At 35.2% G+C, this 23,311-nt stretch overlaps 3 protein-coding genes across 3 annotated transcripts in view; all 3 read right to left on the bottom strand.

The window, feature by feature from the left end:
* LOC109098004 (collagen alpha-1(XII) chain-like) overlaps positions 1–6,879 on the bottom strand; it is a 75,916-nt gene extending 69,037 nt beyond the window's left edge. The window contains 4 exon segments of the mRNA XM_042774577.1: positions 872–1,012; positions 1,096–1,212; positions 5,025–5,130; positions 5,748–6,879. Of these exon segments, the coding sequence (XP_042630511.1) occupies positions 872–1,012; positions 1,096–1,212; positions 5,025–5,094 (328 nt within the window). The 5' untranslated portion in view covers positions 5,095–5,130; positions 5,748–6,879.
* Positions 6,880–7,030: 151 nt separating this feature from the next.
* On the bottom strand, positions 7,031–10,666 carry LOC109078117 (cytochrome c oxidase subunit 7A2, mitochondrial-like). Its single transcript, XM_019093433.2, has 4 exons — positions 10,513–10,666; positions 8,978–9,067; positions 8,328–8,412; positions 7,031–7,227 (listed from the first exon to the last, which is right to left on the bottom strand). Exons 1-4 carry the CDS (start codon positions 10,645–10,647, stop codon positions 7,169–7,171), a joined length of 369 nt encoding a protein of 122 aa, XP_018948978.2. The 5' UTR covers positions 10,648–10,666; the 3' UTR covers positions 7,031–7,168.
* Positions 10,667–12,401: 1,735 nt separating this feature from the next.
* LOC109088039 (cell cycle control protein 50A-like) lies at positions 12,402–22,309 on the bottom strand. Its single transcript, XM_042774438.1, has 7 exons — positions 21,861–22,309; positions 21,629–21,748; positions 18,670–18,777; positions 17,647–17,734; positions 15,635–15,781; positions 14,875–15,087; positions 12,402–13,014 (listed from the first exon to the last, which is right to left on the bottom strand). Exons 1-7 carry the CDS (start codon positions 22,107–22,109, stop codon positions 12,821–12,823), a joined length of 1,119 nt encoding a protein of 372 aa, XP_042630372.1. The 5' UTR covers positions 22,110–22,309; the 3' UTR covers positions 12,402–12,820.
* Positions 22,310–23,311: the final 1,002 nt, after the last annotated feature.

Genomic DNA, 23,311 nt, shown 5'->3' on the forward strand with positions numbered 1-23,311 from the left:
CAGTATGTCTTGGAAGCTCACAGTTGCTTTTGACAAATGGATTTATCAAACTGATAATCAACAACACCTCATTTATTGTAATTTTGTTCAGAAGATCACAAACTAAACTGGATTTTGTTGCATTTTCTGAAGAAAATATGAAGGGTGCTTTATAAAACTTCAAAACAATCACAATTGAAGTGTGTTGTGAGTGGTTGAAAGGACATTGCTATGAATGGTTTTTAGTGCATTGCTATGTGATTGTGATTGTTATTTGCCTGTAGCAATATCAAAACACTCCTCAACAAGACTCAATGACTAATGAATCTTGTATTATGAGCATGTTTATAATTTATGTGTTCATTGTACGAAAAAGCCTCTTATAAGTATTTAATCTGTATAAGCATATTTTAAAAATTTATTCATATTTGAGTGTGTGTGTGTGTGTGTGTGTGTGTGTGTTCACCAGGTTATAAGTGAGACTAACAAGTCATGTGGTGAAAAAAATATATGATTAATAGACTATTGTGAAAATAAAATATTATATAAATTATAATAAAGATGTGTACTCTCACGTGTATTTAAGATGTAAGGAACTCATGTTATTAGTTTTTACTTGATAGCTAAACCAATTGATCTTTTTAAGACATTAAATGTAAACATTTCTTGCAAGTGGCATTCAAAAGCAAAACTACATTTCTAAAAGTTTGTACCTCGTCTTTATCACATAAGTCACATGACTTTAAATATCACTCATGTCCAAGTTTCATGCCCAAAATTGAATACATGAACAAATCCCTTACCATACATACGTGCAATGCTAATATTGCTTGTTTTAAAAAAATACAAAACTAATAAAAAAAGACACTGAGGATGTCTGGTGTGCACTTACTTGTTATTTGTCCAAGGATAGGGATACTTTCTTCCACACCATCATATGAATTGATTGACACTGAATAGTCTACATCTGGAGTTAAATCTGTGATTGATGTGTCTGTGGCCGAGGCAGGAAGACTCAAATCTTTCAAATCATCTGGAACAGGTAATGACATATCGAGTCAGAAGATAAGTCCCTCAAAGCTGATCAAAAAACATGCAGCTGGTGACCTCCCGCACCTGTATCTGATATGACTTGTATTCTGTAGCCCTGTATCCGAGACGAAGGCCTCCTCCATGACATATGCACTGTGTTTTCATTCAGGATTTTAAATTTCAAGTCTGAAGGAGGCTCCACTGCAAACAAAGGGTTAATAGAGTCAAGATCATGAGAAACTTTAATATCTGAATTAATAATAAATTGTGAAGAAACATTGGATGATTTTTAACAGTCCCAACGACAAACACTTCAGGACTGAAGTTTAGTTGTTTATTGTTGGGCGAGACAAACAGAACCAACAGTAAAGGTGACAAAACACGACATAAGAGAGTGACGGAAGCCATTTCGGTTCAAATGGCCTTTTCTTGAGTTGCAAAACCTGGAATCTCACAGTCTGCAGCTCAAGCACAGAAGAACTATCAAGAACTATCACAAACAAAATGTCGTCGACAAACCATCCAATACATGCTGAATGCGTTCAATACGAGGCATGCCTGTCACTGGAAACAGAACTCTGGTGACAAAAATGAATCATATCAAGACCACAATGTTTCCCATTCCCAAAATATTGATTATACAATGGAATCAAGTTTTCGAGATGTCAAAGACGTCCAGATGGCTCTGTCCGGAGTAGAGAAAAATACATATATGTTATATATATGCTTTGTATATATACATATATTCCAACAAGGCTTGAGTACTAACGAGTTTTACAAAAGGCACGTATCCATTGCAAATCTCAAAAAAAGAATACACAACTTGTCGTGACAGACTTTTGTGTAGTTCCTTTTCAAACAGAAGATGTATGTGACAAGAAAACACTCTTAATTAAGAGGTATGAAGGAAAATGTACAACACAAACAAATTAATAAATACAAAATCACGCATGTATATGAGGAGGAAATCGATCCGCATTCGTCTGGTTGTCAAAGTGTCATGCACATGTACATGGGTGAACAACTTATTACAATGTTTCCATGTACAACACAAAGGACAACACAACAAATGTATTTCAAAATGATATTCTGTCATAGACATTATTGACATGCAATCTACATCAAACCGTCGTGGATCACATCTCAGCAGGCGGTGATGTCCACTCACGTACTCAGCATCCATGTTACATCTGCATGCATGAATGCTGATGACTGATGTAAATCTCTGCTGTCAGAATAATGTCTTGAATGCAAAGAATGCATAGGAAAAACAGGCAATGTCTAATAACGATGCTATTAAACATGTGTAATATTACAGAAATGAATTAGTATATTTAACCAGCAGAGTGCAGCATGCAATATTACACTCTTAAATATAAGGGTTCCTAAATGGCCATAGAAGAACCATATTTGGTTCCCCAAAGAACCTTGCAGTGAACAGTTCTCAAAGGAACCAATTTTTTGTACTTTGAATAACATTTGATTTAAAGAACCTTTTTTCCACAATAAAGAACCTTTTGTGCAATTAAAAAAAGTTCCAATGATGTTAAAGGTTCTTCTTAGAATCATCAATGCCAATAAAGAACCTTTATTTTTAAGAGTTTACAATAGTGTTTCGCAAACTATTAAAAGTAAAGGTCACTTGAAACGTTGGCGTTCTTTGGAGATTTAAAAAAGTTTTGTGATGTTACAGTACATTACAGGTTCTTTCAGATCAGTATTTTGTGTGTGTTTTGAGCATCAGAATATGATTTGTTATCAAGAAATCGGAACCTTTATTTTTAAGAATGAATGTAGATTTTTGTAAACTAGAATATTTATTACTACTCTTCATCAACAAGGCGATGAAGATCCACAGTGTCTGCTATAGATTTATAATCATCTATCAGAGCAGATCTTCCCTGTAGAAATCTTGATTCATCTTTCTCCATGCACTACTGTTCTTAATTCGACTTGAAGGGGGCCAGCCTCCAGCTGAATAGCGAGGACGTGGCAAAATGTCACATGCGCAAAGAAAAAGGAAAGTTTTGGGTGGAAAGAAGTGTGCGTGGATGGAGGCCAGAGCAGTAGAATATCATTCAAAAATAAACGGTGGAGGAAACACACCAGGAAAACGACAAACAACACGACCTGCTGGAGAAAGAATGCTCACCAACCTGACGCGTCAAACTCAAACGGTCTGAGCCGATTCCCTTCATGTGTCCGAAAACAGGCCGAACCCATGAGTCTTGACGATTCACATATGAGGCGTCTTGTGTCACGGCACCAGCGCGCGAGCGCGGCAAACCATGTGTGAAACGCTACCTAACACTGAGCTCTAATACGAGCTCAGCAACTGTTATTTTAATGGAACGTGACAGCTTTGTTGACTCTGTTGACAGTTTAATAACGAAAGTGACACAAACGTCGGCTCGTGTTGAGTTTCTGGTAACTTCAGGATGAGGAGGCCCATCAGGAGAGCACTTCTCTCATCCCCCGGAGAGAAAGTCTGCCCCATGTCAATAACCTCCAGCCAGTCGGGCATTCTCTCTGGCTAGCACCGTTGCCAGCAGCCTCGGAAAAGAGGTTGGAGTCTCCCGGAGAAGCCGAACAGATGCCAAAGTAATTCCACAACATGTGCTGACATTAAACATTACTGCATATTAACTTTCCGTATGGATTGCAACTCAGCGTTTTCGTGAGCGGCTGCAGGAAACCTAAAAAGGCTCTTTGTCTTTGTGCTGTCTGAGGACTAATTCAGCCCCTCTCGTGTTACATCTTTCCATTCTGTTACAGCATGCACAAAAAAAAGAATGTTTCCATTTGGTTTTCCAGTTGAATCAAGCTCCATCCTCACGTTCTCTCATCACATCCCTTTCCGCTCGAGACAGCTGTCGGTGGGGCTAAACTGATGCTGTGTGGTGACTTTAATTACAGATCCGTCTTAAACTAAGACAAACTTTATATCATGTGGTACAAAACACTTATCCATTTTACTTCTGGAACCCATTTAGTTAAGCATAAAATACATTTAGGCCTATTAAAAGTATTTTTTATATTTTAAGCATATTTTTATGTGTGTATCCAGCTCAGGGTTGCCAAGGGTGTTTTTGATAATACATCCTGAATGAGAATATCAGAGATGTAATTTCATGTATGAAGAATTGTATACAAGAATTATATGCATTTAAGTGTTTTAATCTGTCAGCTATGATTGGATGCAGGGGAAATTAGGCTAGATTTCATTCCCTCTATGTGGGTTTTGAGTCTGTTTCGAGCTGAAAAATATTCTGCAATCTGGCAACCCTGATCTAGCGACACACAAAAAAGTTTAAAACTGAGTGATTCTGTAGCATGTCTTTGACTCTTGATAACTGCACAACTGAGTTTAACTTGAGAGACTTAAGTCCATGCAAGAGACACCTTATGAGCAGTTAAAAATCCTGTAGTAACTTACTGCAAAAGTTTGCAGTTTAACCTTTTTTTCTTTGTAACAAAGTTTTCATTTCGGCTCCTGTAATTTACCAGCACTAATGGTACTTCATTGGGCAATAACTGACTCATAGAGGAGGTGATGACCATCCCAGACAGCTTTGTTTCATATCTGCAGAACTGCTGAGGCATGCCTCGCAACAAATGGCAGATTGCGTGACTATTTTTCATGCTAAATGTTTTAAGTATAAATAGATTTTTCTTTTGTAATTCTCTGAGTGTGCAGAAGCACACGCCTCTATGTAGACTGGAATCACAGACAACGTGAAGAGTAACACTTTTTAAACAAACAGAGCACATCAGTTTCATTTAATAGCTTATTAGAACTATTTCAAGCTTCCCATTAATATATAAACTACAGAAGTCAATTATATTGGCCTAAGTTGATTTAGTCAAGTAAATACAGTTTAATATTAGATATTCAAAAAGTAAATGATGTATTCTTGGTCTCCAATTAATGAACAACATATTTAAAAGAAAAAAACTATACAATTTAAAGTTTTAAAAATTGAAGAAAGACAGGCATGCAGAATGGACTATACCTTGAGCCTCTACTGAATTCAGTAATATAGCAAAGAGTGCAGCGGCAGCCAAAGACAGCCTGATCTTCATGTTTACACAGACACAGTCAGCAGCTCATTAATAAATCTACAAAAAGAAAAGAAAGAAAAAAATCATTATTTCTGCAGTAGGCCGTTATAGTGCATAGTACGTTATTTTAATTATTATTACACCAATGCATTCAAAGTGTGCCTGGTATTTTTTTTATTTTGTACTAAATAAGCGTAAATCATTTTAACAACTGAGCATGTAAATGGCACTTAGATACTTAGACACAGAATTAACATCTAGAATAACTTCTGAGACACGGTGATGCGCGTGACGGCTCACGAGCGCCTCCTCGTGCACTGAAAATGCTAACCATTCCTCTATAGACCAACCTAATAATCATTTCAGTATGATTTCTGCTAGACATAAACATAACGTTTTAAAACCTGTGTATTTATCAAAACTTTAAAAAGAAAAAACGTGGCAGGGATAAAGAAGCACGCATTAGTGAATTAAAAAACTGTGATTAAATCCTCTTAACGTCACATACATCACCTCAAACTCACTAGAACATTTCAGACATTAAAACTTCCCGAGTAATAGCTATTCATTTAACGTTCATTTAATTCCCTGGACACGTTAATAAAAACAAAATCCACACAAATCTAAATCATTTTTTGAGATGTCTGAATGAAGTGCAGAAATCATATCCAGACCTGTGTTAGTCCGTCAGTGTCACGCACGTGAAGTCCAGGCTGCTGTGAGAGCCTCTCTCGCTCCTCCAGCAGTGAATGGGAGCGAGCTGAGCTCAACCTGACACTAAATAGGGGGATGTTTCCCAACATCACTCCCTTACGAAATTCCTCAAGAATGGAGCCCCCGCTTTTAAGTTTTAATACTCTTCTAAATGAGATCAATTATGCCTCAGGATGTGCTTAGAAAAGAAGGGCAAAACTACTAACTCGAAAAATGATTGGAATGAATGAAATATACTTATTTGTGAAATGTAGGCTAAGTTCCATAGCGTAATGGAATTAAATCACACTAGATATACTTGGGGGGAAAAGTCGATATAGTTTTATTGTGTTGGTTAGACAGTCGTGTTAATTAGGCTGTAATGAGATAGCTTTGAGCTTACAGACAGACAGACGACCAAATCACACACTACACACTACATCTGCGTACTACAAGTACATACTACACTGCTACCGGTAGAGGGAGATTATATATACATACACACACACATATATACACACACACTTTTTCTGCTTCAGGATTTCATGTTTATGGTACTTGCCGTTTCTTTATAATTATTTGTAAAAGCAATTTCTGAGGGAAAATTATACCAACAAACATTATTATTTTCAGTGCAGATCAGTTTTTCTCAAATATATAAATACTAAAATTCATTATTTCTAACAATACTAATTAAGGAATATTTAGCCTAATTGTTGGCTATTACTCTTCGACATAAAACATGGAATATTGTTGAAAATGATTCTATTATTTAAAACATAATTGTAGTACACTATAGCATAGCTGAACAATTATCCACCATAATATGGAGCTCATATACATAGGGACTATATTCCTTCTTCAGTTCAAGAAAAAGTTGAGAATGGGAACAAGACAAGATGCTGGTTTGAGAGGTACTTATATTTTAAAGTCAACATGAAATTAAAATTCACCATTCTCTAAATGCATGATTCATCCATGAACATGTTTAAATATGTATTTTTATGTGTTGAACTGTTTAATCAGTGTCATACCCGGATGACAGACATTCCTCTGGAGATGTAGACTAGGACATTAAGCTCCGCCCCACGAGTACCACGCCCACATCCCAACATCCAACCAACAACCAATGCACAGACCCAAGTCCCACCCTACATCCTTTCCATAATCCGTTTCAATCAGATGCACAGGATTCACAGGATGGAAGAAAAGAATGAAATGAAATAGAATGAAACTGAATGGAAACACATCTTCAAACACAGACTGCCGGTACAGTGGAACGTTTTATTACATAATGATTGCGCTTTACATTACAATCAATAAATATGAATCCATTGTAATGAGAATAACTGACAGGCAGGATATGGTTCTGAGGATCAGACACATGAACAGAGGAGCGTGTTCAAGCCTTCTTCTTGGGCAGCGCTGCATCGATCAGTGCATACAGCACATAACCGCACCCTGAAGAGAGAAGAGTGCTGTTACAGAGCCAAACCATTACACATTCACCACATTTCTACACTGAAAAGAGCACAAAGTAGAAAACAATATGACCTTTGAACACCCTTAAAGACATTTAAGCTAAATTAAGATCACTGGGATTACTTGTATTCGCTGGTATGAGTAACTATAAGCAACTGTACTGCTGTTAATACATTTAGAAACATCTACACAGTTTGAGCTCGATTATATACAGTCAGAAACTACAGAGCAGCACAGCAGAGAACAGGTATAAACATGTTTTATTCTCAAAAAGTATGATTTTTGCCGTTTGTTTTGTGTCAATGACAAGATGTCACTGGCGTGTGAGACTGAAATCTGGATGCAAACATTCAGCATATTTCTTCAGAGTCACATGACTCGACGTATAGCACTCAACAAACAAGAGTTTCTTTACTGTTCATAGTTGTATGGCAGGATCCACAAACACATTCTCCAATAATAATAATAATAATTATTAGAATAACAACATTACAACTTTTAGGAATATCGCAATTTTTCTTCCATGTTTTAAGAGTTTCACATTCTTTGCCAAAAATAAAATTGTTAAACTTTAATTCTTAAAATAATAATAATAAATAAATTATATATTTTACTAAATAATTATAAAATGATAAAGCAATAACCATAATAATTCATAATATTAATAATAATAATAAGTTGATAAACCATTTTTGATTATTAAATTTAATCAAATCATTAATTTAATTCATTAAACCATTAGCCATAATTGAAGAAAATTTAAATAGATTTCATTGGGCCCTAAATTTAATAAAATAATTAAATTAATTAAAATTTTATAATTAAAACAGAATCCATGAAAAGTGAAAAGGGGGGGGGGGGTGCAATCCAGAAACACAAAAAAATTAAACATTAAAAAAACATTTAAAAAAAACAAACGTTATTAATGTAACATCATTTACTGAAGTTATTAATCATTAGGCTACTATGAACCACACTGATTGTAATCCCAAGATTCCAGATAAATAAAATGAAAGGCAGTTCAAGTAAAAATACTATAAATGGATGCCAAGATGGCAAGTTAATTATCTACAGCTTACCAAAGACAGTAAGAGCCATGGTAGCCCTGTACAAGAGCGCGTCTGTCGTGCCTCCCTTCAGATGAACCGGCATGCCATTGTCTTCCTGAAAGAAACACACAGCATTTGATACATCGGCGCGCACTTCTGGGTGGCCACGAGTGTAAAGCGTCAAAACAGATTGAAAAGAAAGAGCCGAATTCTGCATATTTAGGAAGTAAGAATAATGCTACAGGTCTCCTTTAATAAAAAACTCTCATGTTTTTAGAAAAGACTTGTTTTGGTCAGTTTCTCTCCTGTGCACGGCATCACCAAAACACAGCACCATATATAACAGACACCCTCAATCTATCGCCAGACCGCCGTAAGCAGAATGTGCCAGCGTCCAAGCCAGTGATATCACAGTTATGGAATAAGTGAAGCTTTACTCTACTTGTTCAATTAGACTCTATTTCAGCATGACAGCACATGCAATGATTAGTAATTACAGCTTACTATTCAAGTGAACCCTATTAGCGAATCATTTGATACTTATCTGTTCATCCACACTGGACCATCAGTCCAGAACCTGGGAACAAACTGCAGTCTTAACTTTAACATTACCATGAGCGAGTGCCCAAGAGGACAAAGAAGATGTAGCAGCTCAATGGCTGAAATTGATCAGGACTAACCTGAAACATCTTCTGCTTGACGGGGACTTTATTCTCCAGCTGTCTGCGTGCAGTGCTGGACAGGGTCCGCCTGGAGACCTGCTGCAGGTTCTACAAAAACAAAACCACATTTATGAGTTTAAATAACAAATTTCATGCTCATAAGAGAAAACACTCAATTTATGAATTAATGTGCATTATCAAACCTGTTCACACCTCTGTAAGATTATATATAATGCCTTCATAAGGCCTCAAATACTAAAAAAAAAAAAAAAAAACTACACGTACAGTACAGGTCAAAAGTTTGGAAACATTACTATTTTTAATGTTTTTGAAAGAAGTCTCTTCTGCTCATCAAGCCTGCATTTATTTGATCAAAAATACAGAAAAAAAACAGTAATATTGTGAAATATTATTACAACTTAAAATAATAGTTTTCTATTTGAATATACTTTAAAAAAAATAATTTATTCCTGTAATGCAAAGCTGAATTTTCAGCATCATTACTCCAGCCTTCAGTGTCACATGTAACATCCAGTCTATCACATGATCATTTAGAAATCATTCTAATATTCTGATTTATTATGAGTGTTGGAAACAGTTCTGCTGTCTAATATATTTGATGAATAAAAGGTTAAAAAGAACTGCATTTATTCAAAAAAAAAAAAAAAAAAATTCTAATAATATATATTCTAATAATATATTTTCTTTACTATCACTTTTTATCAATTTAACGCATCCTTGCTGAATAAAAGTATTGATTTTATTTAAAAAAAAGAAAGAAAAAAAATTACTGACCAGTAGTGTGTATTGTTATTACAAAATATTTATATTTTAAAAACATAGCTTCTTTTTTTTTTTTACTTTTTATTCATCAAAGTATCCTAAAAAAGTATTGCATGTTATGAAAAAATATTAAGCAGCAGAACTGTTTCCAACTTTGATAATGAATCATCATATTAGAATGATTTCTAAAGGATCATGTGATAATGATCCTAAAAATTCAGCTTTGCATCACAGAAATAAATGATAATTTAAAGTATAATAAATTTTAAAAACAATTATTTTAAATTGTAATAATATATCACAATATTACATTTTTTTTTTCTGTATTTTTGATCAAATAAATGCAGGCTTGATGAGCAGAAGAAACTTCTTTCAAAAACATTAAAAATAGTAATGTTTCCAAACTTTTGACCTGTACTGTATATAATAATTTTAATAAACGCCAACATATTGTAACGCTTTCCAGGAAACTGCAATGTATCGACCTTGAGAGAGACTGGTTAAAATTATTACATGGATTTACACACCAATGTACTATTAGAGTGTTTGCATATTTATAACATCAGCTAAACTAAAATATATTAAAATAATAAGTGAATAAATACTCGATATCGCTGTTAGGAGCAGGAGGTCAGGTCATGAGCGCTGATGCTAGGCTAACGGCGCTGCTAACTCTGCTCAGATCTAATCAAGCTGCGTTATGAGAAGACAATCGATCGCTTTCTTCACATAAATGCAGTGAGGACAGGCGTAAAGAGCTTAAATCTCACCCTTAAGTGCCTAAACATGGTGATAATTTCTCCTAGCCCGCTGTGTTCAGGAAGCCGCACCAGCACAAGGACACTTGAAAATGTCACTTCCTTCTTCGCTCGGCTCTGGCGCAGAATAAGCAGCGAGAGGCGCATTACTGCCGCCTACTGGACAGAACCGTTCGAGAGGTGGGGTTCTTTAGAGAATCGGTTCGGTCGGACAGATTCGCGTTCATTTAAATGTCTCGAAAAAAAGATTCGCGTTCATTTTCTCTTTTTTTCCGTCCTTAGGCAGGAACATTTTTGTTGTTTTTTGTCTTTTTTTTTCTTTGTATGTGTGTGGGTGTTAATGCAAACAGCATACATTTCGTCACAAATTTCATATTTCACCCTCATTTCCTTTCATAAACCTGTTTCACATTAGGTAGGCCTACAAAAAATGGTTACACTCAAGATCTTATGATAAAAATGTCTCCACTGAAACCGCAACATTTTATCGCAATGCCAGTGCCATTTAAGCATAAAATTATACACTGCGTTGTTAAAAGTGTTTTCCTTCTGATTGCACACATTTTCTCGAGTTTGACCTATGGAGCAAATACTTGCTTTTGCTTTTTTAAAATAAATTAATAATAATAATTATTATATTGAAATTATGAGTTGAATATATGAATTGAAATTATGTTATTATAAGTGTGTGGGTATTGGTATGTGGTTTGTTTGTTTGTTTGCATTGAGAAATCTGTGCAAGTGTGAGTATGTATATTTATTTATTTAGCTACTGCACAAAACTAACAGTGCATCAAAATTAATGTTATTGCTAATAATTGGCATATGCATGACTGTAATAATCCCCCGAAAATCTGCATAGCATTAAGTATTTGGAAATGAGATTTTGCTCTATCACTGAATAGTATTACTGATAAGCTTGTTTTATTTTACGACTCACAAGAGAAAGGTTAAAGAGCTTCGGGAGGTTACACCTAAAACCAAACCTCTTTCTTAAATTGCTGCATTAACACTGCATTAAATACTGAGTCTTTACACTAACTGAAATCTTTATACAACATCTACCCTGTCATTCCATCCACAGTTTTTGGTTGGTACAACAGTAGGAGCAGGTATTGGCAATCTAAAAAAAAAAAATTGTAAAAAAAGTTGTAGCAACAGGTGTTTAAAATACATTTCAGTGGGAAATCAAGACTTTTCCAGAAAGAAAAGTCAACTCCCAGAGGCTGTTATATTGTGCTAAAGTCCTAAAAGCACCACAGCACGTCTCAGCACTCATGCGCTTGTTGTTTATTATCACACAACTCTTGAGTACATGACATGATTTTGGCTCAACAACAGACATGAGCTGGATGAAGGATTTCTCAGCAGTTGCAAAACACACACCTATCCTTATTAAATAGGCGACACATTGCACTGAACAAGATTTTCAAAGCACTAAAATAAATAATAATAAATGAACACGTTAGCATTAAGCATATCTAGATGCTCACAGTTTAGCACTCCAAAAAATACAGTAACACAGTCCTTGTTGATATGCAAATCAATCAAATCAATTCAAACTATCAGAAATAATGCATTCTCATATACTGTATATAACTCACTGATTAAAAATCCATGACTGTTGTGATTGTACATACCATTAGCAATAATCCCCACAAAGCCTGTCAAAAACATATTTATGACCCTGGAGCACAAAAGCAGTCTTAAGTCTCTGGGGTATATTTATAGCAATATCCAAAAATACACTGTATGGGTCAAAAATATTGATTTTTCTTTTATGCCAAAAATCATTAGGATATTAAGTTATTTTGTAAATTTCCTACTGTAAATATATTAAAACTTAATTTTTGATTAGTATTATGCATTGCTAAGAACTTCATTTGAACAATTTAAAAGGTGATTTTCTCAATATTTAGATTTTTTTGCACCCTCAGATTCCAGATTTTCAAATAGTTGTATCTCGACCAAATATTGTCCTCCTAACAAACCATACATCGATGGAAAGCTTATTTATTCAGCTTAAATATGCATACGCAATATATAAAACGTCATTATTATTATTATTATTTTGGGGTAAAATATGACCTGGACATGTTTTTGTGGTAGGATTCGTCATACTATATGACTACAGATCATCTAGTTACTCTAAAATACTTAATGTAGAAAGATCATAAAATTAAAAGCTTTGGTGCGGATGAAATAAATGCTTAAACACTGCCAGTGCATACACAATAAGTTTGCAAGTAGTCCCTCCGTGCACCTGTGTGTGTACAGCAGCATGAGATACACAGACTGCGGTGTGCTGATAATTACGTAGTTAATTAGGAATGTCAGCATTGTTGTTGCGGTTGCCGTATTTATGGTGGATGATCAGTAGCACCACTCCCAGGAAGAAACACACGGAGCCCACGGTGATGTAGGCAATGCCCAGGAAAGGGTTCTTCCCTCCCATCCAGGAAATCGTGCTGAGGATCATGCGCTTGCGGCCATCAAAGCTGCGCACTGGGTAATCTGGGTTCACATTATTAAAGAATCTCTTCGAATTGTTTCAACATACATTTGTTCCCTTTCAAACATATTTTAACAGTTGTATTTTTTGCATTTATTTCATTAAGGAAACATAAAGGAATGACATTCTGTCATCTTTTGCTCACCCTCATGTTGTTCCAAACCTGTATGAATTTCTTTCTTCAGCTGAACGTAAAAGAAGTTTCACAATATTTTTTCCATGCTTTGACGTCAGTGGGAACCAGCAACTGTTTGGTTACCAACATTCTTCAAAATATCTTCTTTTGTTTTCCGCAGAAAAAAAGAAATTCGTACAGGTTTGGAACAACCTCAACTGTGGGTTCAGTAAAACATGGCAGAGTTTTCATCCCTGTAAGGAAAAACACCACCAGGTGAATAGTAGAAATCACTATACTTTCCAAGCTGAATGTTTACATGAAGAGTAGCTATTTTTGAAACACTGTTTAAATAAGAAAATCAGGCATTGTCTAATTAAATATGCACTAATTCATATACGTTTCCATAAAGCCAGGCTCAAAATTGTTTGATATTGTTGCCCAAGTAGTCAAAGGTTTTTACAGAGGGGATTTTGGATTTCCTTTTTTATCACTCTATAAGTCAGATTATACTTTCAATAGTCAGGAAAAAAATAAATTTTCGCTTTGAATTTAGAATTTACAGACCCTCTGTAAAAACTAGGGCTGCATGATAAACGCATGTGATTGTCAAGCGCATCTCGTCAGTAAAGCCGGTTCTGTGATTAGAAGTAAATCTCCAGCACATGCTTTCAGATGGAGCAGCATTTACTATAATACTCGATTATGCGATATTGCATAGCTTGTCAGCGAACTACAGCTCTGTGTAGTAAATGCTGCTCCATCTAAGAGCACTTGCTGGAAATTTACTCCTAATCACAGAACCGGCTTTACTGACGAGATGCGCTTGACAATCACATGCGATTTATCGTGCAGCCCCAGTAAAAACATTTAGAATAAAGACAGGGATAAAACTGTGAAGTACGGAAGCCTGTTTCTGCCACTGAATAAAAAATAAAAAGATAATTGCGACTTTTTATCTCACAATTCTGAATTTTTTCTCCGAATTGCAAGGTCATACCTTGCATTTCTGACTTCAAAACACACAAAATTTTGTGTTATTGTGTTGGGTTTGTTGTATATAAAGTCGCAATGCTGAGTTTTTTTCTCGCAATTGCAAGTTTAAATGAGAAAAAAGTCAGTATAGCGAGTTTATATCACACAATTTTAAGGAAAAAAAGTCACCTTGTTTTATTTTTTATTAAGTGGTGGAAATGGGCCTCCATAGGAAAGTCTCACAGCCTTTATAGATACTTTTTTTGTTTGTTTGTTTGTTTACTTTATAGATATGTAATACTTTATAGATATTTAATCTACAGACATAAATAGATAAAGTGCAATAACATAAACAGTAAAGAGTGATTTTGGACCCCCAAATTCCCCAGTGCATGAAAAAGTTTTTGTCTGTAGTGTCTTGGCTTAAGTTATAAACGTGAAAGCTGGTTTAGATGCATATGCTAATCTCATAGAGCCTGTTTCCAGCGGCTACACTGAAGAAAAAAAAAAATGGTGTAGGATTTATTTTAAAACTGTTTTCACTCATAAATTGCTAGTAAACTTCACAAATAATTGCAAAAAAACAGCAAGTAAAACTTTGAAATAAAGGTTAAATTTTGAAGTTGAAAAAACAAAATCAAAATATTTTCTTTTTTCAGCATACTAAGTTCTGGTAATTTATGAATTTGACAATAAACACTTCTTAAAAATACAGTAAACCTGAGCATTTTAATCTGAGTCTTCATTTTGGTAATGCGTTTCTCAAGGATACTGTAGATCACTTCCAGGCTGTAGTTTCCTGGCGGTAATGTGGGCGTCATGTTGTCCTTCTTCTTCTGAATGATGCGGTAGAGTTTTCTGAAGGTGGGGAGGGCAGCGGTTCTCATCCACACGATGAAATCCTCATTGATGAAACCGTTGTTGTCAGGATCAGACGGGTCCAGCTCGTAAACGGGTTTGCGCCAGTTTACAGGTTTACTCGTATCTGTGATGACATTAACACTGGTTACCAATATTACAGACTGAAAGACTATTATATTTGACACATCAGGCTTTTATGGCTCATAATAGAGTACGACACAGTAAGAATATGAAAGAATAAACACCTCAGTTTTATTCAGAGGCTCAACCTAATCAAAAATGTGCCATTTGGTGATATTTATATGACCAGAAAGTAAGCTGAAATTCCGATGCTTGTAATGTAATTCAATGAGAGCTTTAAAACTGTATAGCATATACTTGCATAAAAAGATATAAATTAGTCATCACTCTAAATCTCCCAGTAATATGTAAGATGATATTTAAATGCTTAGTTTTATGATCAAAACATAATGCAATGCAATAAAATAACGATTGAGAGATGAACAAATAAATGTTCCTTTTACTTGCTAGTAAAGTCTAAACTATCAATCAGACGACAGAAGGCATGGAGCAGATTGTGTGTGCAACGGGTTTTTCAGCAAAGTTTTGATCATTTAGAGGCCTTAGGAATCTGTGTACCAGCAGGATATATAGGGTTCAGCTTTCTGCACCTTGGAACACAATGGAGAGGTTGTTGTTGTTTTCTCCTGGGTTTCTGAACTTCACATGCTTGTCAGTCCACCAAGCAATGCCCGTCTTCACCAGATGAATAGCTATTCTGCTTCCGTTTGGATGGATATAAAACAGCTCCAAAGTATCTACAATTGTGAAACAAATGACAGAGACCTTAGAGCAGAGGTCTGTTTCACACAGCTTGTGTAAGCAGTGATATTTCTTTTAAGGCTCATATTAACTGGCTACAGCTTTCACGTTGCACATGTTAGTGAAGCAGCAGAGTTTTACACCACAAGGCTTAATGCACAGATCCAATCTTCTGATGCAACTCATATCTGATATGTGTTTGTATTAAACCCTCAGCCAAACTGAAGATTCCACTGGCTTTTACTATGAGCACCTCAAATGACCTTCTGACCCTTCTGAATGAACTTTTGCTTATCTTTGGAAAACAAATTAAGCTTCTTTATTTTTTTATTTTTTAAAAATAAAACCTGAGGAATTTACATCCTTTGAAAGTCTAAGTTAGGGCGATTTTTCAGATGAAAACTCTTTAACAATTTAAAATTCCAGATTTGCTTTGCTTCTAGGGCTGCACAATTTGGCTCAAATTTTGTGGTTACATATTAATAAAGCTACATAATAATATTTATTATTATTATTACATTTATTATTGTTGTTATTATTATTATTATTATTATTATTACTACTACTACTGTAAAAATGTAAAAATATTTAATATTTTAATATTTTAATATTAAATAATAATAATAATAATAGTTTAAAGTATCACTACTTTAAAAAATATATTTAATACTTATACTATTTTAAATATTTTTAATATTTAAATATTTAAGAAAATAATAATAATCATCATAATTTTACATCACAACGGTAAAATTTCAATTTCTTCTTCATTTACAAACCTTACACTGAACTTTTTTTTGACAGAAATCTGCAGGCAGCCTTTAAAGCTTCTGTATTGTTGACAGCAGCTGGTTTTAAGCCATTTCTCAATAAAAACTTGGGAAGATAGTTGGCACATGTTGCATTCCAAAATGCACATTAACGTGACCAAAACTCAGAGCAGATGCAGAGATGGATTTCGGTTTTATTGTGATTAATCGTGTAGTCTATGGTAATCAAAACCTTCAAACTACAAAAAGGTCATAAATTCATCATAAAAGTAATGCATGAGACTTCAGTGGTTTTAAACCAAATTTTATAAAGCCATAAAAGTCTTTATTTACAAAATATCTTCTGAATAGCTCTTCACAGCACGTTCAGGTGAGAATCATGCCTGTTCACGCGATACACGCAGCCCTAAAAGCACTGCACAAAAAATGCATCTCCTCATTTATGTTGAAATCTGCAGACAAATGTGACCCTGGACCACAAAAACCAGTCATAAGGGTCCATTGAGATTTATTCATCATCTGAAAGCTGAATAAATAATCTCTCCATTGATGTATGGTTTGTTAGGAGGACAATATTTGGTCGAGATACAACTATTTGAAAAATCTGGAATCTGAGGGTGCAAAAAAATCTAAATATTGAGAAAATCGCTTTTAAAAAGGTTTCTGAGATACAGCTATTTGAAAATCTGGAATATGAGAAATTTAGTTTTTATGTATTTACAGTATGAAATTTACAAAATATCTTCATGGAACATGATCTTTACTTAATATCCTATGATTTTTGGCATAAAATAAATATCAGTAAATTTTTGGCTATTGCTACAAATATACCCCAGTGACTTCAGACTGCTTTTGTGCTCCAGGGTCACATACAGTATTTGTTACAAAGTCTGTAGTGTGTGGCTCAGTTTGTGTACAGCGGTGCTTTTCCTCTGCTGTAAACAGTGCAGCGCTTATGTAAATGGTTGTGTCACAAGATCATCCATTCACTGAGATTCTCTCCTAAACATGCACCACAAGTGAAGATATTTGTACACTAGATGGCGAGTGTATAGTGCATCATTTGGGACAAGCGTTAGAATTGGTCTTACCATTGAAGAGACTGTTAGCAATGGCCCCACAGGGAGCAATGGACTTCTTATCACTCGTTCGATAGGGTTCACACTCTTTACTTGGGTTCTGCAGAACAAAGACTTGAACACTTGAAAACGATTTGACATTCTGTGCTTTCATTCAATGACAGTTTTACAAATTATAAGCTATACGCTTGTCATGATTGGCATCAAGGCTCTAAGAAAAACGACAACTGTTTAATGAAACAAAAAGCAAATAAAGAGATTAGATATCGGACTAGGGCTGGGCGGCAAATCGAGTTTATATGATACATATTTTCTTTCCTAATGATATGGAATGAGGCAATACTGTTTATATCGATATACAGAAGTCTGATCGAAGTGCATCTGAAAAATAGCAGAATACACATGAGCTGCTGCGGGGAAAGCGCATAATCCAATTGTTCTAAACATGAGATGTGCTTTATATTAATGGTCTAAAATAACTGGGTAGATATAGTTAACACGTGTAGTTTAAAGCGGTTTGCCCCATCAGATGCTCTGACAGACTCATGTGCATAACTTACATTTCACAGGTATATTCTAAGTCTGTAAATGTTTGAAATTTATGAAAATATTTCCATTATGCTGTTAGGAGAGCATGAGCCTTCTGTATGCGAGTCTCCACTCTGTGAACGAGTGTCAATAAAATAGGAGCACAATAATTCTGACTAAAACATACATTTTGCTAAAATATTTGTAGTTGGACAATAAACGTGCCATATGTAGAATTTTAAACCTACAAGTAAGTGTATTTTTATGACATTAGATAACTGTAATGAGGACTAAAACAAATTTTCTGCACTTTTGTTTTATTACCGAGATATGATTTTTTGGCTATATAGCCCAGCCCTATATCAGACATTTCATAAAAAGCATATTTATAATGTTCAGCAAAACCATGTCATTATACACAACAAAATTAAAGTACATTTAAAACTGAATGCCAGGAAATGTTACTTGTGTTTTAGACAGTCATCATAAAGATCTCAAAGCACTCACCAGTAAAGAGCTTTTATCTCCATTCAGCTGACTGTCATCTCTTGATTTGACATAACGTCTATGGTTTTGATAGAAGTTGGAGAGTCCATAGTACATAAAAACATTACTCTACAAAAGAAAAGATGTAAGTGCATACAAAACCATCAGGTGACAAGGCACAAAAATCTTTTGTCCTGGGGCTATTTCTGTTATTTAAAGACGCACATTCACAGGCTGTTTATACATAAGTGTAAATCTGAAACCTGTTAATGTATGAGCGGGAAACAAATCTATTTTAACCAATTGAAAAGCATATGATCAATAAAATCTCCTCTAAAATGCTAATGCATAAATACATGAGAGCTAATGCCACATTAGATGATATTTTTGGCCAATAAACTGTCCACAGACCAAGTAAATATTGCAACCTAATGGACCTACAGATAACCAATATATCCAACTATAAAAAGCTGCCTCTGTTTCAACAGTATAGACAAGAAATGCCCAAAACAGACTCCAAGTTGAGTGATGACCTCAGGCCATGTTACTAGAGGAAGGGGGAAAATAGGAATTAAACACTACATTGAAGCATATATTCATTTCTAATATATATATGTGTGTGTGTGTGTGTGTGTGTGTGTGTGTGTGTGTGTGTTTGTAAAGTGAATTTGACTGAAAAAAAACAATATAAAAATATATATTTACATTTTTAATTATTTATTTTTAATTTAATATATTTTAATAAAATATGTTTGGGTATAATGCAATATTTACTTTTGGCCCTCAATCAAGTTTTTTGGACTTTCATATTCGAAAGTTTAGGCACCTCTGTTATAGACATACTTGGCATGCCATATTTAATTTGATTTGAGGTATCAAATGAAATACTGTGTAATTTTCACATTCAATTGTGCAACAATTCGAAAGTATCACATGTTTTTGATGACTGAAACTTTTTTGGAAAGATAATTTATATATTTTTTATGTTATTTTGGCGGAACAATCAATAGCAAAGCAAGCAACAGTACAAACCAATAAACAGGACTATTTACATTAATGTCAAATTAAATATTGCAGTTCAAGAGTTTGGGGTTTGTATGATTTTTTTTTTTTTTGAAAGAAATTAATACTTATATTCAGCAAGGATGCATTAAATTGGTCAAAAGTGACAGTAAAGACACTTATAATATTACACAAAAACTTTCTATTCATCAAAGAATCCTGAAAAAGTATCACGGTTTTCACCAAAAAAAAAAACAGCAGCACAAGTGTTTTCAACATTGATAATAATCAAAAATGTTTCTTGAGCAGCAAATCAGTATATAGTATATATAGAATGATTTCTGAAGATCATGTGACACTGAAGACTGGAGTAATGATGCTGAAAATACAGCTGTGCATCACAGGAATAAATTAGATTTTAAAATACAGTATATACACATAGAAAACAGTTTTTTTTTTTTTAAGCAAGTAATAATTGTTATAATATAATGCACACCCAAAGTGCAGATGCAGCCAGGTTGCCAAGCGGAGTGTGCCTCATGTGTGCATTAATTTCTAATAATTCAACAAACTGGATTCAATTATTCTGCTTATAATACGATTACCACACCTCAAGACCGTCTTCAGATGATGTATTTCAAGATATTTGTCTTGTGTGTAGGATTCATTTCTTACGCATCTCATCGCACGCCTCTGTTGTTAATTCCAAAACACAATTTCAGCCCTAGTGATGAAGGCTTGAGTCATTGATAGTAATGCAGTTATTAATGCAGTTGTATGAGAGAGAGAGAGAGAGAGAGAGAGAGAGAGAGAGAGACAGAGAGAGATTAATCACCTGAGTCTGTGTGTCTCAAAAAACACAGCGATCAGCAGAAGCATTTCTACTAATAGTGAAACTGTAAGTTCATCTGCTTCAAAAACACCGTTATTACCTCGTTAGTGAGAAATGACAAGTAGCTTTTAAAATGCTAAACTATTTTACTAATAAAATCGTCAAAGCAGCGCTAACAGCACGTTTCTGTGCAAGTGTGTGTTTCCGTGTGTGTGTGCGAGTGTGTGTCCGTACTCTGTGTGTGTGTGTGTGTGTGTGTGTGTGTGTGTGTGTGTGTGTGTGTGTGTGTGTGTGTGCGTTTGAGTGAGAGAAAGAGAGTATGTGCTTTCCATACACAATAAAATTTAATTTTCTGGCAAAAACATGGACACAAGTTGTCGTTTATATCCTATTATTTTCTATATTTATTTGCTTGGTCAGTGTCATTGTGGCTTTTGGTTCTTTTGCTGTTATAAGCCACAAGGACCTTTGAAATTACTGGAATCATTTGGTGAAGTGATATGGACATGTAATGCGGTCAAGACCTGCCTGGAACTACCTTCGCCGTGCATCTCCCTCAAAGCAAGTGCACACCTTAGATCCCCAGTGTTGCCAAGTCTGGGGTTTTCCCGCGGAATTGGGCTACTTTAACACTGTTGCCGCGGATTGCTTTTCATGTTCGCAGGTTGAAGCGACTCTAATGTGATATTTAGCCTCTGGAATGCAAATTTTTACTGGAGGATCATCGGCAAAAAAAACATGTATTTTACCACCCGGAATGTGATTTTTGGGATTCTCTGGGAACAGGGGCTAGTTTTGGGCTAGTTTTGAGTAGCAATTGGGTGGGTTTTGTTGCGAAAACCTGGCAACCCTGCTTAGAAAGGCCTGTAAACATGAATTTCTAATATATTTAGAATATCCCAGACTGTTCATCTGAGTGAGTCCACAACACCGCTCCGCTGAAGCTGTTCTTGATGGAGAATGGGTTTGGTTGCTGTTCCGGTTGATCACTCTAATGATCTTTAAGTTACTAATTGGGTCTTTATTTAGTTATAAGAAGACATCTGATCGCCAAGTAACCAAATTTATGCAGAATTACAGAAAGTGTTCAAGTCTTTCTAGTGTGGTGCAGGAGGATGGTTATAAATGAGGAAGTGGGTAGTTTACCTCAAAAGGCTGGTCTAGGGTGAAGGGCACAGAGCAGGTGCACGCGCTCGTGCTGTTCCAGCTGTAGCTCTGCGAGCAGTTGAAACACGGGCTGAACATGTCAACACCAGTGTAGTCGATCTACAACAGACCCGACACGAGTTACAGTACCACAACACAAGATGACATGCGCCGTGCACGAGCACAGAGCCCTAATCACGCAGTATGACGTTGCTATGGCGACGGCACGCACCTCAAACTCTTTGATGTTGTTAGAGGTGACGAGGAGTCCGATGCCGATGGGGATGAAGATGAGTCCGATCATGAAGAAGGCGGGCAGGACGGTGCCCGCGGTCAGGATGGGCTGCCAGGCAGGCAAACGCTGCTGTTTAAAGGCCGTGTTGTCGGGCTTCTTGCTCTTGACGGCGCCGGGGCCGCCGGAGCCCACCGATCCCGGATGATGACCGTCCTCATCCTTCGCGTTATAGCTGGACGCCATCATCGCTCTTTAATCCTCTAAAGCCGCGAAGACAGCGAGCACACTACACGACAGCTTCAGATATGACGGCTTGATTGACAGCTGTGTGTATTAAATCGCTGCCGTCGCTTGTGCTTATCGCGCCATTGACAGCAATAAAGATTATTTCCGCAGCTATGTTCGCAGCGGACTGGAAGATAAACAAGGAAGTACAGCAGCCTGAAGCGACGTCGTGACGTCAACAAATGACGCCCCTCCCCCCACGTGTCATCTCTGCAGTGTAAAAAAAAAAAAAAATTAAATAAAAATAAAAATATCTGGTACTCATGAATTTAAACAATAATGTAATAGGGTATATAAATATAAAACAAACAAAAAAAAACTCTCAGGACTTCTAACATTATCTGCAAATTTGAAATAGACAAGTAAACTGTACCGTCTTGATTATTTTAGTTGTTTTATTTATTTATTTTGTTTTCTTTCTTCCTCTTTCTTATTTTTTTTACTTGTAATCTTATGTACTGATGTATTTATATGCAAAGTTGTATTTTCTCTTTTTGTTATATATGTTCATATGCAAAAAATAAAAAAAATAAAAAAAAATCTCGTACTCATTACTGAAATACAGTAAAAACTAGTGTTGGGAAGGTTACTTTGGAAATGTAATAGGTTACAGATTACCAGTCACCCTGTTTAAAATGTAATAAGTAGTGTAACTATTTCAATTACTTTTTTATTGTAACTGATTAAATTGATTACTTTTTGATTACTTTTCTAAATTTCTAACGAATGCTTTCAAATGTTATAAATTTTGAAACATTTAAAGCAGGACTCAACACTAATCACCGTCAGACTTTTGAAAACCTTTAGCACTTGAATTAAGATTATATAATGTAATTATTATTTATTAATTATTAGAGTCAGTTTAATAGCTATGACACTGTTTTTGAAATAAAATCTATGACAGGAAACACAGGCATCTAACAATTAATCATAAAAAAAAAAAAAAAAAAAAAAAAAACCTTTATATACCCAAATAGAAATAAAACAGTTATCATATAAAGATGTCCTATTTTGTGTCCTGGACACCTGAAACATTGGTGTCTCATATTTTAGAACAGTCAATGCAATTTGGTAAAGAAATTAATTAAATCTGTATGTGGGTGTGTGTGATTTTTTTTTTTGAAGTAACTGTAATTTAATTACACACTCTGTTACATGTAACT

This window comes from Cyprinus carpio, chromosome A17, assembly GCF_018340385.1.
Source record: "Cyprinus carpio isolate SPL01 chromosome A17, ASM1834038v1, whole genome shotgun sequence".
Taxonomy (NCBI): domain Eukaryota; kingdom Metazoa; phylum Chordata; class Actinopteri; order Cypriniformes; family Cyprinidae; genus Cyprinus; species Cyprinus carpio.